This window comes from Ursus arctos, unplaced genomic scaffold (assembly GCF_023065955.2).
Source record: "Ursus arctos isolate Adak ecotype North America unplaced genomic scaffold, UrsArc2.0 scaffold_15, whole genome shotgun sequence".
NCBI lineage: Eukaryota > Metazoa > Chordata > Mammalia > Carnivora > Ursidae > Ursus > Ursus arctos.
Genome location: NW_026622819.1, coordinates 62,608,640 through 62,626,965, shown reverse-complemented (window position 1 = coordinate 62,626,965; position 18,326 = coordinate 62,608,640). Strand labels below are relative to the sequence as shown.

General features: G+C 38.3%; 1 protein-coding gene across 4 annotated transcripts in view; it reads left to right on the top strand.

The window, feature by feature from the left end:
• Nucleotides 1–18,326, top strand: part of UIMC1 (ubiquitin interaction motif containing 1) — a 132,303-nt gene that overhangs the window by 25,852 nt on the left and 88,125 nt on the right. For all 4 annotated transcript variants that reach the window (XM_026511040.4, XM_026511038.4, XM_048224303.2 and 1 more), the window contains exon 2: nt 17,691–17,845. In XM_026511040.4, the coding sequence (XP_026366825.1) occupies nt 17,691–17,845 (155 nt within the window). The remainder of the gene's footprint in view (nt 1–17,690; nt 17,846–18,326) is intronic.

Genomic DNA, 18,326 nt, shown 5'->3' with positions numbered 1-18,326 from the left:
TTGTCCTTCTGTGCCTTTATGTTGCATTTAATAATTTAAATACATACATTATACTGTTCATTCAGCACGTGTTTTTTTAAAAAGATTTTATTTATTTGAAAGCATAAGCTGGGGGGGAGAAGGGGGGGAAGCAGACTCCCCAGTGAGCAGGGACCCCAACGTGGGGGCTTGATCCAAGGACCCTGAGACCATGACCTGAGCTGAAGGCAGACGCTTAACTGACTGAGCCACCCAGGTGCCCCCATTCAGCACATACTTATGTGTGCATACCATACATCAGGCAGCAGTTTTAGTTAGAAGAGGTGTAAATATTAAGTCATGAAGTATTGGAGTCAGGAGACAGTGTCTCCTTTGTGACTTCTGACAAGTTACTTTTCTGAACTTATGCTTCCTAGTAATAATTATATATACTTTGGCTTTTGTGAAGATTAAAATATTTGGAACTCTTGAATTGCCATGTGAATTTTAGGATCAGCTTGTTAATTTACACACACACACACCCATCCAACTATGATATTATTAGGTATTGCATTGAATCCAAATGCCCGTTTGAGGAGTAGTAGTACTATTTTAAGTTTTTTGATCCTTGAACATGGGATGTTTTTCATTTATTTAGATTTTCTCTTATTTCTTTAAAAAATATTTTGTAGTTTTCAGGGTATGAGTTTTGCATGTCTTCTATTAAAGCTATGCCTAAGTAATTTAGTCCTTAGAATGCTATTTAAATGGATTTGTTTTCTTAATTTCATTTTCAGATTGGTCAATGCAAATGTATAGAAATACATTTAGTTTTGTTTTGATTTTGTATCCTGCAGCCTTGCCGAATTTGTGTATTCTTTTTTTAAAAAAATATTTTATTTATTTATTTATTTGAGAGAGACAGAGATAGTGAGAGAGAGCACGAGTGGGAAGGAGGGGGAGAAGCACATGGGACTCCATCCCAGGACCCTGGGATCATGACCCGAGCCAAAGGCAGACGCTTAGCCGACTGAGCCATCTAGGCGCCCCGAACTTGTGTATTCTGATAGGTTTTTCTTAGTGGATTTCTTAGAATTTTCTATATACAAGATTATTGCATCTAAATGATAAAACTGAATATTGTTTTACTTCTTCCTTTCCAGTCTAGATGCTTTTTATTTCTTTTTCTCTCTCTCTTTTTGCCTAATTGCTCTGGCTAGAACCTCTGCTATCATGTTGAATAGAAGTGCTGAGAGTGGACATGCTTGTTTTGGACCTGGTCTAAAGGGAAAGCTTTCTTTCACCATTAACTATGATGTTAACCATGGGTTTTTGATAGATGCTTTTTATCAGGTTGAGGAAGTTCTCTTCTATTCCTAGTTTGTTTAGTGTTTTTATCATGAAGGGGTGTTGAATTTTGTCAAATGCTCTTTCTGTGTATATTAAGATAATCATGTGGTTTTTGTCCTTTATTCTACTGATAGGTTATAATACATTGAGTTTCAGATCTTAAACCAACCTTGCCTTCTCTTGATACATTTTAGTCATGGTATATAATTCTTTTTATATAATACTGAATTTGGTTTGTTAGTATTTTGTTGATGATTTTTGCATCTATATTTAAAACAGATTTTGGTTTCTTGTTTTATCTTTCTTTTCTCTTAAAGATTTTATTTTTAAGTATTCTCTGTACCCAACGTGGGGCTCAAACCCAACTCTGAGACTAAGAGTAACATGTTCCACCGACTGAGCCAGCCAGGTGCTCCTGGTTTCTTGTTCTTTTATTGTTTTTGTCTGGTATTGGTATTAACTGGTCAGGTAGAATGGGTTGGGAAGTGTTCCCCCACTTTTTTTTTTTTTTTTTAAGAGTTTGTGAAAGATTGTTACTTCTTTAAATGTTCAGTAGAATTTCACAGCAAATCAGAAATGGTAGGACTAGAGCTGAGCTGAAAAGCCTAGATGCATTTGTACATCTTGTGGGCCTTTAAATTGAGTTTGTGATTGAAAGCCCAAGAGTGAATGCCACTGTGAAGTTACAAAGTAGGGAGAAAAGGAGATTGAGTATAGTATAGTGGTAAACGCTTTTATTTAATGAGGGGAATAGAAGGAAGAGGAAGGAAAGGAGAGGTCAGATCTAGGAGAAAACTCAGTTGAGCAGTGTCACAGACACTAAGTTAGACTATCATAAAGGATTTGCCAAGATGGCTAGTGGAATGAGAACTGAAGAGAGGTATATGGATTTGGTGACAAGGGGATCTTTATGATCCAAAAAGGAGAGCAGATTCAGATTATATAACATAGGAGAGAAGAGGGTAGTAAATGGACATAGTGGATATGGAATGTGCTCTTTAAAATTAATGTCAAAACTTCAAATTATCTCCAGAGTTTAAAAGTTTAAAGAAAAATCAAAGTAATATGTACACATGGTTCAAAATTTAAGTAGTAGAGAAAATGTCTTTCCTGAAGTATCTTTCAAATTCTCTCTCACACTTCTGGCAATTTCTTGTGTATCCTTCCAGATGGATTTTATTTGATCTTTATTTATTTATTTTAAAGATTTATTTATTTATTTATTTGACAGAGACAGGCAGTGAGAGAGGGAACACAAGCAGGGGGAGTGGGAGAGGAAGAAGCAGGCTCCTAGCGGAGGAGCCTGATGCGGGGCTCGATCCTGGAATGCCAGGATCACGCCCTGAGCCGAAGGCAGACGCTTAACGACTGCGCCAGCCAGGCGCCCCTTTCCAGATGGATTTTAAAACAGGGCTGTGTGTGTGTTTTCTAATTTACACAAGTAAAATAATACTAAACATGCTGTTCTGCCTTTTTTAAAAATTAATGATTGCTTTGGAAATTTATAGTGTGTGTCAGTGTGTAGATTCTGAGTAAAAACATTTGATGATAAAGCAAAGGAGAGATAATTTTATTGGTGATAGCGTTGAGGGAAGTTATTTTTAGGCTCAGGAAGTGTTGATAATGTTTGTAGCAAGGAAATAGAGTGGATCTAGAAGGAACTTAAATATACAAAGGGTTGGGAGGAGTTTACTGGGAAAGACTTGAAGGCTTAAGTTCCTTAGAAAGGACCAGTGAAAAATGTCATTGGTATTTTGATCGGGATCGCACTGAAAGTGTAGATTGCTCTGGGTAGCATAGACATTTTAACTATGTTAATTCTTCCGATCCATGAGCATGGAATATTTTTCCATCTTTTTGTGTCTTCAGTGTCTTTCAAGAGTGATTTGTAGTTTCTAGAATATAGATCCTTTACATCTCTGGTTAAGTTAATTCCGAGATAACGTATAATTTTTGGTGCTATTGTAAATGGAATGGATTCCCTAATTTCTCTTTCTTCAGTCTCATTGTTCGTGTATAGAAATGCAGCTGATTTCTGAGCATTGATTTTGTATCCCGCCACATTACTGAATTGCTCTATAACTTCTAGTAGTTTGGGGATGGATTCTTTTGGGTTTTCCATATAGAGTATCATGTCATCCGCAAAGAGAGACAGTTTGACTTCTTTGCCGATTTGGATACCTTTTATCCCTTTTTGTTGTCTGATTGCTGTTGCAAGGACTTCTAGTACTATGTTGAATAATAGTGGCGAGAGTGGGCATCCTTGTCAATGACATTTTTCAAAGAACTGGAACAAACAGCCCTTAAATTTGTGTGGAACCAGAAAAGGCCCCAAGGAATTGTTGAAAAGGAAAAACAAAGCTGGGGGCATCACACTGCCGGATTTCAAGCTGTACTACAAAGCTGTGATCACAAAGACAGCATGGTCCTGGCACAAAAACAGATACATAGACCAATGGAACAGAATAGAGAACCCAGAAATGGACCCTCGGCTCTTTGGGCAACTAATCTTTGACGAAGCGGGAAAAAACATCCGGTGGAAAAAAGAGTCTCTTCGATAAATGGTGCTGGGAAAATTGGACAGCTGCATGCAAAAGAATGAAACTTGACCACTCTCTTACACCATACACAAAGATAAACTCCAAAAGGATGAAAGACCTCGATGTGAGATAGGAATCCATCAAAATCCTAGAGGAGAACATAGGCAGCAACCTCTACGACATCGGCCACAGCAACTTTTTTCATGACACATCTCCAAAGGCAAGAGAAACAAAAGAAAAAATGAACTTGTGGGACTTCATCAAGATAAAAATCTTTTGCACAGCCAAGGAAACAATAAAAAAAAACTAAGAGGCAGCCCACGGAATGGGAGAAGATATTTGCAAATGACACTACAGATAAAAGACTGGTATCCAAGATCTACAAAGAACTTCTCAAACTCAATACACAAGAAACAAATAAACAAATCAAAAAATGGGCAGAAGATATTAATAGACACTTTTCCAACGAAGACATACAAATGGCTAACAGACACATGAAAAAATGTTTAAAATCATTAGCCATCAGGGAAATTCAAATCAAAACCACACTGAGATACCACCTTACATCAGTTATAATGGCAAAAATTGACAAGGCAGGAAACAACAAATGTTGGAGAGGATGTGGAGAAAGGGGATCCTCCTACATTGTTGGTGGGAATGCGAGTTGGTACAGCCACTCTGGAAAACAGTGTGGAGGTCCCTTAAAAAGTGAAAAATTGAGCTACCCTATGACCCAGCCATTGCACTACTGGGTATTTACCCCAAAGATACAGACGTAGTGAAGAGAAGGGCCTTATGCACCCCAGTGTTCATAGCAGCATTGTCCACAATAGCTAAATCGTGGAAGGTACCGAGATGCCCTTCAACAGATGACTGGATTAAGAAGTTGTGGTCCATATATACAATGAAATATTACTCAACCATCGAAAAGAATGATTTCTCAACATTTGCTGCAACATGGACGGGACTGGAGGAGATAATGCTAAGTGAAATAAGTCAAGCAGAGAAAGACAATTATATGGTTTCGCTCATTTATGGAACATAAGAAGTAAGAAGATCAGTAGGAGAATAAAGGGAAGAAGAAAGGGGGGTAAACAGAAGGGAATGAACCACGAGAGACTATGGACTCTGGGAAACAAACTGAGGGCTTCGGAGGGGGGGGAATGTGATAGGCTGGTGATGGGTATTAAGGAAGGCACGTATTGCATGGTGCACTGGGTGTTATACGCAAGTAATCATGGAACTTTAAAAAAATAAATAAATTAAAAAAAAACTGATAGGAACAAGGAGAGGGGGAAGTTGTAAAGAAGACTTTCACTTTTACTCCATATACTTCCACATTATTTGAAGTTTCATTATAAGAATCTATTCATATATAATTTTTTTAAATTAAAAGTCCATCAAATGCCAAAAAAAAAAAAAGAAACGACCAGTGAAAAATCATTTGGCTTGGTTTTGTGAATCTCTCCAGGAATCTTATCTTGGTGGCTGGGGCAAGAAGTACACAACAAGTAGTATTTTCTCAGGATTAGGGGCTTTAGAGATTCCATTGAAATGGCTGACTGTGGGACTCAGGGTAGGTAGCAAGTTATGAGAGGCAAAATTGTGATTTCTTTTTCTAGTATTGAGTACAATTCTGACTGATAATTGTTTTCCTTAATTTAAACCCCACTTCTTTTTTACATTTTAAAGTAGGTAATACTTAGAAAAATTATTTAACTTTCTTAAGTTACTTGAATGAACAACCTACGAAAGGCTTTTAAGTGTTTTTTAGTTAAAAAGTTTTTCCTAAAAATTATTTTTGAACTAGAGATGAGAGCTGAAGGTTGTAAATTGATTAATTTCTGTTTTTGATGGCCTGAGAAAGATTTATCAATGCTGATTTTTTTAAATCTTCTGCACAAAAGGTATCCTGTTATTTACTATTTTTCTTTTATTTTTCACTTATTAGTGCACATCTTGGAGACTTTTCCATGAGATTATGTATAGCTGACCCTTGAACTATATAGAAGTTAGGCATGTGACACCCTGCGCAGTTGAAAATCTGTGTACAAACTCTTGATTCCTCAAAAACTTAACTACTAATAGCCTGTTGTTGACTGGAAGCCTTACTGATAACATAAACAGCCAATTAACACATATTTTCTATGTTACATATATTATATATACTGTATTCCCACAATAGATAAGCTGGTAATAAGGAAATGCATTAAAAAATAATAAAAAACATGTTAATGGGGATGCCTGGGTGGCTTAGTCAGTTGAGCGTCCTACTCTTGATTTTGGCTCAGGTCAGGATCTTAGGGTCCTGGGATTGAGTCCTGCATTGGGCTCCCTGCTCAGTGGGGAGTCAGCCTGTCTCCCCCTTTTTCTCCCCCTCCCCTTGTGTGCATGCACATTCTCTCTCTCTCTCAAATAAATCTTTTTTTTTTTTTTTAAAGATTTTATTTATTTATTTGACAGAGAGAGACAGCCAGAGAGAGAGAACACAAGCAGGGGGAGTGGGAGAGGAAGAAGCAGGCTCCCAGTGGAGGAGCCTGATGTGGGGCTCGATCCCATAACGCCAGGATCACGCCCTGAACCGAAGGCAGATGCTTAACGACTGAGCCACTCAGGCGCCCCTCAAATAAATAAATCTTAAAAAAAATACTGTACTGTAAAAAACCCCACATATAAGTGAACCTACATAGTTCAAACCCACATTGTTCAAAGGTCAATTGCGTATGCCTTTGCTGTTTTTCTTTTTTTAAAATTGTAACAAAATATACATAATTTACCAAATATATAAAATTTTACCAAAATATACTTAAAACTTACAATTTTAACCATTTTGAGTGTACAGTTTGTTGGTATTAAGTAATTCACATTGTCATTCAACCATCAGCACCATCCATTTCCAGAACTTTTTTCATCTTCCTAAACTGAAACTCTGTACGCATTAAACAATAAGTACGCATCCTTCCTTCCCCCAGCCTGTGGCAACCACCAATCTGCTTTCTGTTCTATGAATCTGACTACTTTAAGTATCTCATGTAAGTGGAATCATACAGTATTTGTCCATTTGTGTCTGACTTGTTTCACTTAGAATAACATCTTCAAAGCTTATCCATTTTTAAAAAAGATTTTATTTACTTATTTGACAGTGTGTGCACACACAAGCAGGGGGAGTGGCAGGCAGACGGAAAGGGAGAAGCAGGCTCCCCTTGGGGCAGGGAACCAAATGCGGGGCTTGATCCCAGCACCCTGGGATCATGATCTGAACCGAAGGCAGACGCTTAACCTACTGAGCCACACAGGTGCCCCAAAGTTTATCCATGTTGAAGCATATGTCAGAGTTGCTTTCTTTTTTTAAGGCTGAATAATATTCCACTGTATGTGTATATTGTATTTTGTGTCTGTCAGTGGACATTTGAGTTGCTTCCACTCCTTGGCTATTGTGAATAATGCTGCTGTGAACGTGGGTGTACAAATATGTGTGAATCCTAGCTTTTGCTTCTTTTGTGTATATAACCTGGAAGGGGAATTGCTGGATCATATGAAAATTCTATTTTTAATATTTTGAGGAACTGCCCTACTAATTCCCATAATAGCTGCACCATTTTCCATTCCTCCTAGCAGCATACAAGGGTTCCAGTTTCTCCACATCCTCTCCAACACTTGCTATTTTCTGTTTTCTGGATAGTAGCCATCCTAAGGAGTGTGAGGTGGTATCTTGTGGTTTTGATTTGCAGTTCCCTAGTGATTAGTTATGTTGAACATCTTTTCATGTGCTTATTGGCCATTTGAATATCTTCTTTGGAGAAATGTCTATTGAAATCCTTTGCCCATTTTTTAATTGGATTGTTTTTTGTTACTCAGTTGTAGGAGTTCTTTATATAGTCTTGATATTAACCCCTTATCAGATAAATGGTTTGCAAAATTTCCCCCCATTTTGTGGGCCACTTTTTCACTTTATTGGTAGTGTCCTTTCATGCATAAGATTTTAAAATTTTGACATAGTCAATTATTTATTTCTGTTGTTGCCTGTTCTTTTAGTGTCACACCCAAGAAGTCATTGCAAAATTCAATGCCAGCTTTTTTTTTTCCTTTGGAAATTTAATCTTGGGTTCATAAGACTAAGTCATTGTTCTCAACCGTATTTACTGCTAATGCTGGAGAATTAGTAACTCTCTTCACACGTAGTAAAGAAGAATTAGAGATGAGAAAGATGGTTACGTAGTAAGGGCAGCAGAAGGAGCAAATGTGTTTGGAATAGAATTAGAAGGGATAGACTTAGAATTTTAGAGTTATGCAGTTATAGTTAGATTTTTCTTGATCAGAGCTATGTTGTTCAGTAAACAGAGCTCTGGTATTTTCAAGCTTTTATTGTCGATAGGTGACAAAAAAAATGGTTTGTATTTTAATCACGAAGATGATGGAGTTCAGCCTTTACTTTGTTATTTTTTTTAAAGATTTTATTTATTTGAGAGAGAGAGAGAGAGAACGTGAGCGGGTTGGAGGGGCAGAGGGAAAGGGACAAGCAGACTCCCCACTGAGCAGGGAGCCCAATATGAGGCTCAATCCCAGAACCCTGGGATGATGACTTGAGCCAAAGGCAAGACACTCACCTGACTGAGCCACCCAGGCATCCCTCACTTTGTTATTTTTTTATTGGGTTCAGAAAATATTCTGACACCTCAATAAAAAAGCTTTTTCACTAATTTATGTTAGAAATCTTTTCCAAATTAAAAATACAGAATCCATTGAAATGAGAAATATAAGAGACTCTGTAGAGGTTAATTGTAACTTTACCACTCTATCAGAGTTGCACCTAAGCCTGTTTGTGTCTCTGCTTCTTTTTCATTTTGCAGGGACATTTAGCTTCTATCTGAATATATTTCAGATCCCTGAATAACAGGCACACTGTATTTGTCTTTTCCCCATCTTCTATGCCTTTCCAAATCCAATTCATTTATTCATACACTCATTTGGTCATTAAATTATTTAATCATTTATTCAGTAATATTTATTGAAAGCTAAGCTCTGAGCTAAATACTGGGATTCAGACGTGAATTAAGAAACAGTTTCTGCCTTTGTAACTTCACAGTTTCTGGGGAAATAAGATAGTAACCATCATTAAAACACAATATAGTTCTTCAGCATCATACTCAAAGTCCACCTGCAGCAAGGCCTTTCCCAACTTATGCAACCTAGGTGACCCAGGCCCCATCTTTTTGTGGATTACTATAGCATATATTGTTTGTGTTATATAATTACAAATATCTTCTTCACAGCAACGGAATTGAATACATAAACTATCATGAAAATAGTCTAACATCTCTTTGCCTTCCATTCTTTCTTAGCTGTTTAATGTTTATATTTTACTTAAATAGGCAATTCATTTAGGCAGCCAAAAATCAGTCTTTTCATTAGATTTCATTTGTATTGCCTTTGTACAACACAGTGTCATGTTCCTGTTGAACAAAAGCTTAGTTTCCATACTAATTCTAAAGTTGCAAGGGGTGCCTGGGTGGCTTAGTAGGTTAAGCATCTGACTCTTGATTTCAGCTCTGGTCATGATTTTGGGCTTGTGGGATTGGGCGGCAAGTTGGGCTCTGTGCTCAGTGGGCAGTCTGCTTGAGATTATCTCCCTTTCCCTCCCCCGCTCTGCTTGTGTAAGCACAAGCACATGTGCTCTCTCTCTCAAATAAATAAAATCTTCTTTTTAAAAAAGATTTATTTATTTGACAGAGAAAGAGAGAGCACAAGCAGGGGGAAAGGCGGAGGGAGAAGCAGACTCCCTACTGAGCTGGGAGCCAGGTGTGGGACTTGATCCCAGGATTTTGGGATCATGACCTGAGCTGAAGGGAGACACTTAACTGACTGAGCCACCCAGGTGCCCCTCAAATAAATAAATCTTTAAGAAAAGATAAAGTTGCAGTCTTTGTAAATGATCCTAATTCTCATTTAAGAGGAGAGAAGAAATAAATGGGTAAGTGAAGGAAGAACAGAATAAGTTTTGAAATAGAAAAAGAAATATGTACTTTTGTCTTAAGTGATATTATGATAAAGCAGATATACCTACAAAGATAGGCTTTATATGTTTGTGATAAATTAACATCACATTTTTCTTATTCTAGAATGTTGTAATTTAAGCCAAAAGTTTAGGCCTTAATTTTCTTATTTACTATGTAAAGCAGATAAGGACACTTGGAGAGTGTTGTGTTTGATATGTTTGATGTGTTTTGATATGTTTTTTTTTTTCAATGAAGTAATTTCCTTTATTTAATGATCCATTTCAAGGATACATTTTGTTAATCCGAACAGCTAGGATGATGTGTTTTTAATCAATTGATTTTAGTATTATTTAAGTCATAGATTTTTTTAAAATGTTTTTTTATTATATTATGTTAGTCACCATACAGTACATCCCTGGTTTCCGATGTAAAGCTTGATGCTTCATTAGTTGCGTATAACACCCCGTGCACCATGCAATACGTGCCCTCCTCACTGCCCATCACCAGTCCATCCCATTCCCCCACCCCCCTCCCCTCTGAAGCCCTCAGTTTGTTTCTCAGAGTCTATAGTCTCTCATGCTTCATTCCCCCTTCTGATTACCCCCCTTTCTTTATCCCTTTCTTCCCCTACCGATCTTCCTAGTTCTTATGTTCCATAGATGAGAGATATCATATGATAGTTGTCTTTCTCTGCTTGACTTATTTCACTTAGCATTATCTCCTCCAGTGCCGTCCATGTTGCAGCAAATGTTGAGAACTCGTTCTTTCTGATAGCTGAGTAATATTCCATTGTATATATGGACCACAACTTCTTAATCCAGTCATCTGTTGAAGGGCATCTTGGTTCTTTCCACGATTTGGCTATTGTGGACAATGCTGCTATGAACATTGGGGTGCATAAGGCCCTTCTCTTCACTATGTCTGTATCTTTGGGGTAAATACCCAGTAGTGCAATGGCTGGGTCATAGGGTAGCTCAATTTTTCACTTTTTAAGGGACCTCCACACTGTTTTCCAGAGTGGCTGTACCAACTCGCATTCCCACCAACAATGTAGGAGGGATCCCCTTTCTCCACATCCTCTCCAGCAATTGTTTCTTGGCTTGTCCATTTTTGCCATTCTAACTGGCGTAAGGTGGTATCTCAGTGTGGTTTTGATTTGAATTTCCCTGATGGCTAATGATTTTGAACACTTTTTCATGTGTCTGTTAGCCATTTGTATGTCATCATTGGAAAAGTGTCTGTTCATATCTTCTGCCCATTTTATGATTTGTTTATTTGTTTCTCGTGTATTGAGTTTGAGAAGTTCTTTGTAGATCTTGGATACCAGTCTTTTATGTGTAGCGTCATTTGCAAATATGTTCTCCCATTCCGTGGGCTGCCTCTTAGTTTTTTTGACTGTTTCTTTGGCTGTGCAGAAGCTTTTTATCTTGATGAAATCCCACAAGTTCATTTTATCTTTTGTTTCTCTTGCCTTTGGAGTTGTGTCATGAAAAAGGTTGCTTTGGCCGATGTCGTATAGGTTGCTGCCTATGTTCTCCTCTAGGATTTTGATGGATTCCTGTCTCACATCGAGGTCTTTCGTCCATTTGGAGTTTATCTTTGTGTATGTTGTGAGAGAGTGGTCAAGTTTCATTCTTTTGCATGTAGCTGTCCAATTTTCCCAGCACCATTTATTGAAGAGACTGTCTTTTTTCCACCGGATGTTTTTTCCTGCTTTATCAAAGATTAGTTGCCCAAGGAGCCGAGGGTCCATTTCTGGGTTCTTTATTCTGTTCCATTGGTCTATGTGTCTGTTTTTGTGCAAGTACCATGCTGTCTTTGTGATCACAGCTTTGTAGTACAGCTCGAAATCCGGCATTGTAATGCCCCCAGCATTGTTTTTCCTTTTCAACAGTTCCTTGGCGATTCGGGGCCTTTGATATGTTTTTTTATCCATTCAGCCACTCTGAGTCTTTCAATTAGAGAATTTAGCCCGTTTACATTTAAAGTAATTAATGGTAGCTAAGTACTTATTGCCTTTTGTGTGTGTGTGCCATTGTGTTGTTTTTTGGCTGCTTTGTAATTCCTCTGTTCCTTCTTTTCTTGCTCTCTTCCTTTGTGATTTGATGATTTTCTCTTGTGGTATATTTAGATTCCTTTATCTTTTATGTATCTACTATAGGCTTTTGCTCTGTGATTGTCATGAGACTTATCTAAAACAATATACAACAGTCTGTTTTAAGTTGCTAGGCAACTTAAGTTTGAGCATATTCTAAAGCTCTACATTTTTACTCTCCCTACAAAGTCATTAAAAAAAAAAAGATTATTTATTTTAGTGGGGAGGGGCAGAGGGAGAGGGAGAGAGAGAATCTCAAACAGACTCTGTGCTGAGTGTGGAGCTGGATGCAGGGCTTGATCTCACTGCCCCGAGATCATGACCTGAGCTGAACCGAGAGTTGGATGCCCAACTGACAGCCACCCAGGCACTCCCAACATGTTTTTGATGTCACAGTTTATATCTTTTTATCTTGTGTGTCCCTTAACAAATTATTGTAGTCACAGTAAAATGTTCATTTTCTCTCCCGCTTTTAAGATTTTTTCCCCTCGTCTGTAACTTTTGACACTTTAATTATAATGTGTCTTGGTGTGGATTCCTTTGGGTTTATCTTTTTTAGAACTCTCTGGGCTTCCTGGATCTGGATGTCTGTTTCCTTCTCCAGGTTAGGGAAGTTTTTATCCATTATTTCTTCGAATAATTTTCCTGCCCCTTTTGTTCCCTCTTCCTTTGGGACCTCTGTAACATGAATGTTGGTCTGCTTGATATTGTCCTATAAGTTCTTTAATGTACCACTCATTTTTCATCTTTTTTCTTTTGCTGCTCTAATTGGGTTCCAGTGATGTGTCTTCAAGTGAAGTGATCCTTTCTTCTTCATCTAATCTGATGTTGAAGCCCTCTATTGTATTTTCCAGTTCAGTTATTGTATTCTTCAGTTCAGTTATTGTATTCTTCAGTAATGTGACTTCTATTTGATAATTTTTTATATTTTTAATTTTTTAATTAAAATTTTTACTTTGTTTATCCATTCTTTTTCTGAACTCAGGGAGCAATTTTATGATCATTCTTTCTTTCTTTCTTTTTTTTTTTTAGGAGCGAATACCAAATATTTATTTCTTTTGTGTGTGTGTGTGTGTGTGTGTGTGTGTGTTTTGTTTAGAGGTTTTTTTTTTTTTTCAATTAACATATTATTTATTATTTGTTCAGGGGTACAGGTCTGTGATTCATCAGTCTTACATGATATATAGCGTTCACCACAACACATGCCCTCCCTAGTGTCCATCACCGAGCCACCCCATTCCCCCCACGCCCCTCCCCTCCAGCAACCCTCAGTTTGTTTCCTGAGATTAAGAGTCTCTTATGGTTTGTCTCACTCTCTGGTTTTGTCTTGTTTCATTTTTTTCCCTCTCTTCCCCTATGATCCTCTGCCTTGTTTCTTAAATTCCACATATCAGTGAGATCATATATGATAACTGTCTTTCTCTGGTTGACTTATTTTGCTTAGCATAATACCCTCTAGTTCCATCTACATCGTTGCAGATGCCAACATTTCATTTTTTGATGGCTGTGTAATATTCCATTGTATATATATACACCACATCTTTATTCATTCATCTGTCATTGGACATCTAGGCTCTTTCCATAGTTTGGCTATTGTAGACATTGCTGGTATAGACATTGGGGTGCAGGTACCCCTTCGGTTCACTACATTTGTATCTTTGGGGTAGATACTCAGTTGTGCAATTGCTGGTTGTAGAGTAACTCTATTTTCAACTTTTTTGAGGAACCTCTATACTGTTTTCCAGAGTGGCTGCACCAGCTTGCATTCCCACTAACAGTGTAGGAGGGTTCCCCTTTCTCCACATCCTTGCTAACATCTGTCCTTTCCTGACTTGTTAATTTTAGCCGTTTTGACTGGTTTGAGGTAGTATTTCATTGCTTTTGATTTGTATTTCTCTGATGCCAAATGATGTTGAGCAATTTTTCATGTGTCTGTTGGCCATTTGGATGTATGACCATTATTTCGAATTTCTTTGTTAGGTAAATCGCTTACCTCTCTTTTGTTAAGGTGTTTTTCTGAACTTTCATCTAATTCTTTTCCTGTGGAACATACTCCTTTTTCTTTTTTTCCCCATTTTCTTTACTCTCCATGTTGATTGTATGCATTAGATAAGATAGCAACTCTTGCAGCCACCAAAAAAAAAAAAAAAAAAAAAAAAAAAAATCTTGGCATTTGCAACGATGTAGATGGAACTAGAGGGTATTATGCTAAGCAAAATAAGTCAACCAGAGAAAGACAGTTATCATATGATCTCACTGATATGTGGAATTTAAGAAACAAAGCAGAGGATCATAGGGGAAGAAAGGAAAAAATGAAAGAAGACAAAACCAGAGAGGGAGACAAACCATAAGAGACTCTTAATCTCAGGAAGCAAACTGAGGGTTGCTGGAGGGGAGGGGCGTGGGGGGAATGGGGTGGCTGGGTGATGGGCACTAGGGAGGGTATGTGTTGTGGTGAGCGCTGTGTATTGTGTAAGACTGATTAATCACAGACCTGTACCCCTGAATCAGATAATACATTACATGTTAATTAATTGAATTTAAATTAAAAATAATAATTGAGAAAAAAAAACCCCAGCAACTCTCCAAGTTTTGAAAAAGTGGCCTTATGTAGGAGATGAATTTTATCTTTCAACCTTGCCTTAGCATTTAGCTGTCTCTCAAACTTTTGTGGTTATCCAAGAGTCTACTATATTTTTGGTGTCTTTTAGCACTTGAAGATATGCCAAAAACTGTCAGTGTCCCACAGGGGAGGAACTCAGTTACCACTTAGATTAAGGCTAATTGGAAGCCAGACTCTCAGGCTATAGCTTTTTTTTTTTTTTTTTTTTTTAAGATTTTATTTATTTATTTGACAGAGATAGAGACAGCCAGCAAGAGAGGGAACACAAGCAGGGGGAGTGGGAGAGGAAGAAGCAGCCTCATAGCAGAGGAGCCTGATGTGGGGCTTGATCCCATAATGCCGGGATCACGCCCTGAGCCGAAGGCAGACGCTTAACCGCTGTGCCACCCAGGCGCCCCCTCAGGCTGTAGCTTTTAAAGTATACAAATTATATATAAAGTCCTGCAAGACTGTCCGCTGGTGGCCCCCAGAGGCAGATGATCTGGGAGTATCCCCTGGGAAGCAGCTGTAAATTGGAGTGTCAGACAAGGGTGCAAACTCCTTTCTGGGGGATACTGGCAAGCTTGAGTGAGAGGGAGATGCAAAGATGGTGCCTGCTGGCCTCTGTCTTTGGAATACTTTAGTAGGCACCTATGTATGTTGAATTAGATACCTGCCTCTCAGGCTGATGCTTTAGGATAAGCAAATAAGCCTTTTCCACAGAAAGTCTGGGTGCTTTTCACTTGGCTGCCTTTGTGCTGAGCTCTGGGGTGCATGAATTTGCATGCCAGCTTTTTGAGAACTGCTTTTCAATTCCTTTGAGTTTTGGGAGTCTTGTGGATGCAAGCTGTGTTGGCTTTCAAAGCTAGATCTTTAGGGGGCTTATCTCTCAGGTGTAAGTCTTAAAAGTTGTGGTGCCAGGTATGGTTTTTTTTTTTTCCCCAGCTTGGTTTATTTCTGTAATTTTATTTTATTTTATTTTTTTAATAATAATTTTTAATGTTATGTTAGCCACCATACAGTATATCCTTAGTTTTTGATGTAATGTTCCATGATTCATTATTTGCGTATAACACCCAGGGCACCATGCAATATGTGCCCTCCTTAATACCCGTCGCCGGTGACAGGTATGGGGTTTAAACCTGTTTCTCCTCAGGGAGAAGTTCCTGGGTTGAGTTCCCTGCCCATTGTGGGTTCTTGTGCCTGGGGTGGGGTTTATGAGATTGTCTCTTAACCTTACCTACTTTCTTTAATGTGGTTTCCCTCTCATTTGTGAATGGGTTGCTCTGCCAGGTTTTAGGTTTATTTAGAATTTGTTCCATATATATTTGTAGATTTGGTGTGTCCGTAGGAGGAGGTTAATTCAGGATCTTCCATTGTCACCTTGAACTGGACCCTTCCTTCCACAATACTTTTAAGTTTTCATTTGTAAGTCTTGCACTTATATTGTTAAATTTATTCCTAAGAATTTTATTATTTTTGATGCTATTAGAAATTGAATTTTATTTTTGTCCTATTTTTTTAAAGATTTTATTTTATTTTTGAGAGAGGGGGAAAGAGAGACTCTTTAGTAGGCTCCATACCCAATGCAGAGCCTGACATGGGGCTTGATCTCATGACCCTGAGATCATGACCTGAGCCAAAATCAAGTGTCAGATGCTTAACTTACTGAGCCACCCAGGCACCCCTAAAGATTTTATTTTTTAAGTAATCTCTACACCCAATATGGGTCTTGAACTCAGGACCCTGACATCAGGAGTCACATGCCCTACTGACTGAGCCAGCCAGGCACCCCTAGAAATGGAATTTTTAAAATTTCCTTTTTGGATTATTTATTGCTAGTGGATAACAGTACAATTGATTTTTTGTATATTGACTACATGCTGTAGTCTTTTTGAGCTTCTTCATTAGTTATAGTTTTTCAGTGGATTTCTTAGTGTTTTTTATTTTTTTGTTTTTGTTTTTTTAGAGATTTATGATTTATCTTAGCACAAAAGAGCCCCAGCAGGGGGAGGGGAAAGGGAAGGAGAGAAAGAATCCCCAAGCTGACTTCCTGCTGAGTATGAAGTCCAGCACAGGGCTCGTTCCCATGACCCTGAGACCATGACCCTAGCTGAAATCAAGAGTTGGACGCTTAACCGACTGAGCGACCCAGGCGCCCATTTTTAGTGTTTTTTTTTTTTTTTTTAAAGATTTTATTTATTTATTTGACAGAGATAGAGACAGCCAGCGAGAGAGGGAACACAGGCAGGGGGAGTGGAAGAGGAAGAAGCAGGCTCATAGCGGAGGAGCCTGATGTGGGGCTCAATCCCATAACGCCGGGATCACGCCCTGAGCCGAAGGCAGATGCTTAACCGCTGTGCCACCCAGGCGTCCCTTAGTGTTTTTTAAACACAGGATCGTGTCATCTGCAAGCGATGGCAGTTTTACTTCTTCCTTCCCAATTTGGATGTCTTTTATTTCTTTTTGCATAGTTGACCTGCCCAGAATTTCCAAGATAATGTTCATCCTGTCTTCTTCCTGTCTTAAGGAGAAAGCATTCAGTCTTTTACCTTTAAGTATGATATTAATTGTGGGGTTTTTTTAGATGTCCTTTATCAAGTTGAGGCATTGTTGAAAAAAATTCTTTTTTATGTAAATTATAATATGTAGTCAAAAGAGCGGGTTATCTGGGGCGCGTGGGTGCATCAGTCGGTTGAATGTCCGACTCTTGTTTTCAGCTCAGGTTATGCTCTCATGCATCATGAGATTGAGCCCCACGTCGGGCTCTGTGCTCAGTGGGGAGTCCACTTGAAGATTCTCTGCTTTTGCCCCTTCCCCCACTCGCATGTGTGATTGTGCATGCGTGCCCGCTGTCTGTCTCTCAAATAAATAAATAAACCTTAAAAAAGAGAACCAATTATCTAAGTTAATGTTTAAGGAACTAGGATAAATTGTTGTATTATTTCTATTGAAATGTCCCTACAGAGATGAGATACATCTAGATACAGTTTTTTAAATAGAAAAATTGAAATTATAATGAGTGGTGGAAATGTTCAGAAGTTATTTTACTTCTTTTAGATGGAAACCTTTTTTCTGTTACATGACTAAGTTACAAATAGCATCTGGAAAACTTACACTTAGAGTGAATTACTTACCCTGTGTTTCAGACAAAAGAATGCCTCGGAGAAAGAAAAAAGTTAAAGAAGCCTCTGAAGCTCAGAACCTGGAGAAGAAAGATGCAGAAACTGCCAGTTCTGTCAATCTGAAGAGGAAACGTAGACTTGAAGATGCATTCATTGTGATATCTGATAGTGATGGAGAGGTCAGTATTCTGAAGAGTGGAGCTCTAGGTCTCAAACTATGCCTTCTCCATGACTGGTTTGTTTTGCAATTCTACCTTAATGCCAACTTGCCAGAGCATGCAGGTTTTTTTGTTTTGTTTTTTTTAAGATTATTATTTATTTGAGAGAAAGAGTGAGAGAGAGCATGACTGGGGTGAGAGGCAGAGGGAGAAGCAGACTCCCCACTGAGCAGGGAGTCTGATGTGGGAATCGATCCTGCGACTCCAGGATCATGCCCTGAGCTGAAGGCGGCCGCTTCACCGACTGAGCCACCCAGGCGCCCCAGAGCATGCAGTTTTTTACTCAGCTTCACTTTGATTTGTAAATGGAATTAAGAATTACTTAACGTAATCATACTGTTTGGCTGAGGATGGATCATAGTTCCTCAGTTTTGTAATATTTTAACCCAAGGTGGTATTTTTAAACTATTAGAATAATGTAAGTCAAATGTAAATGTTAATT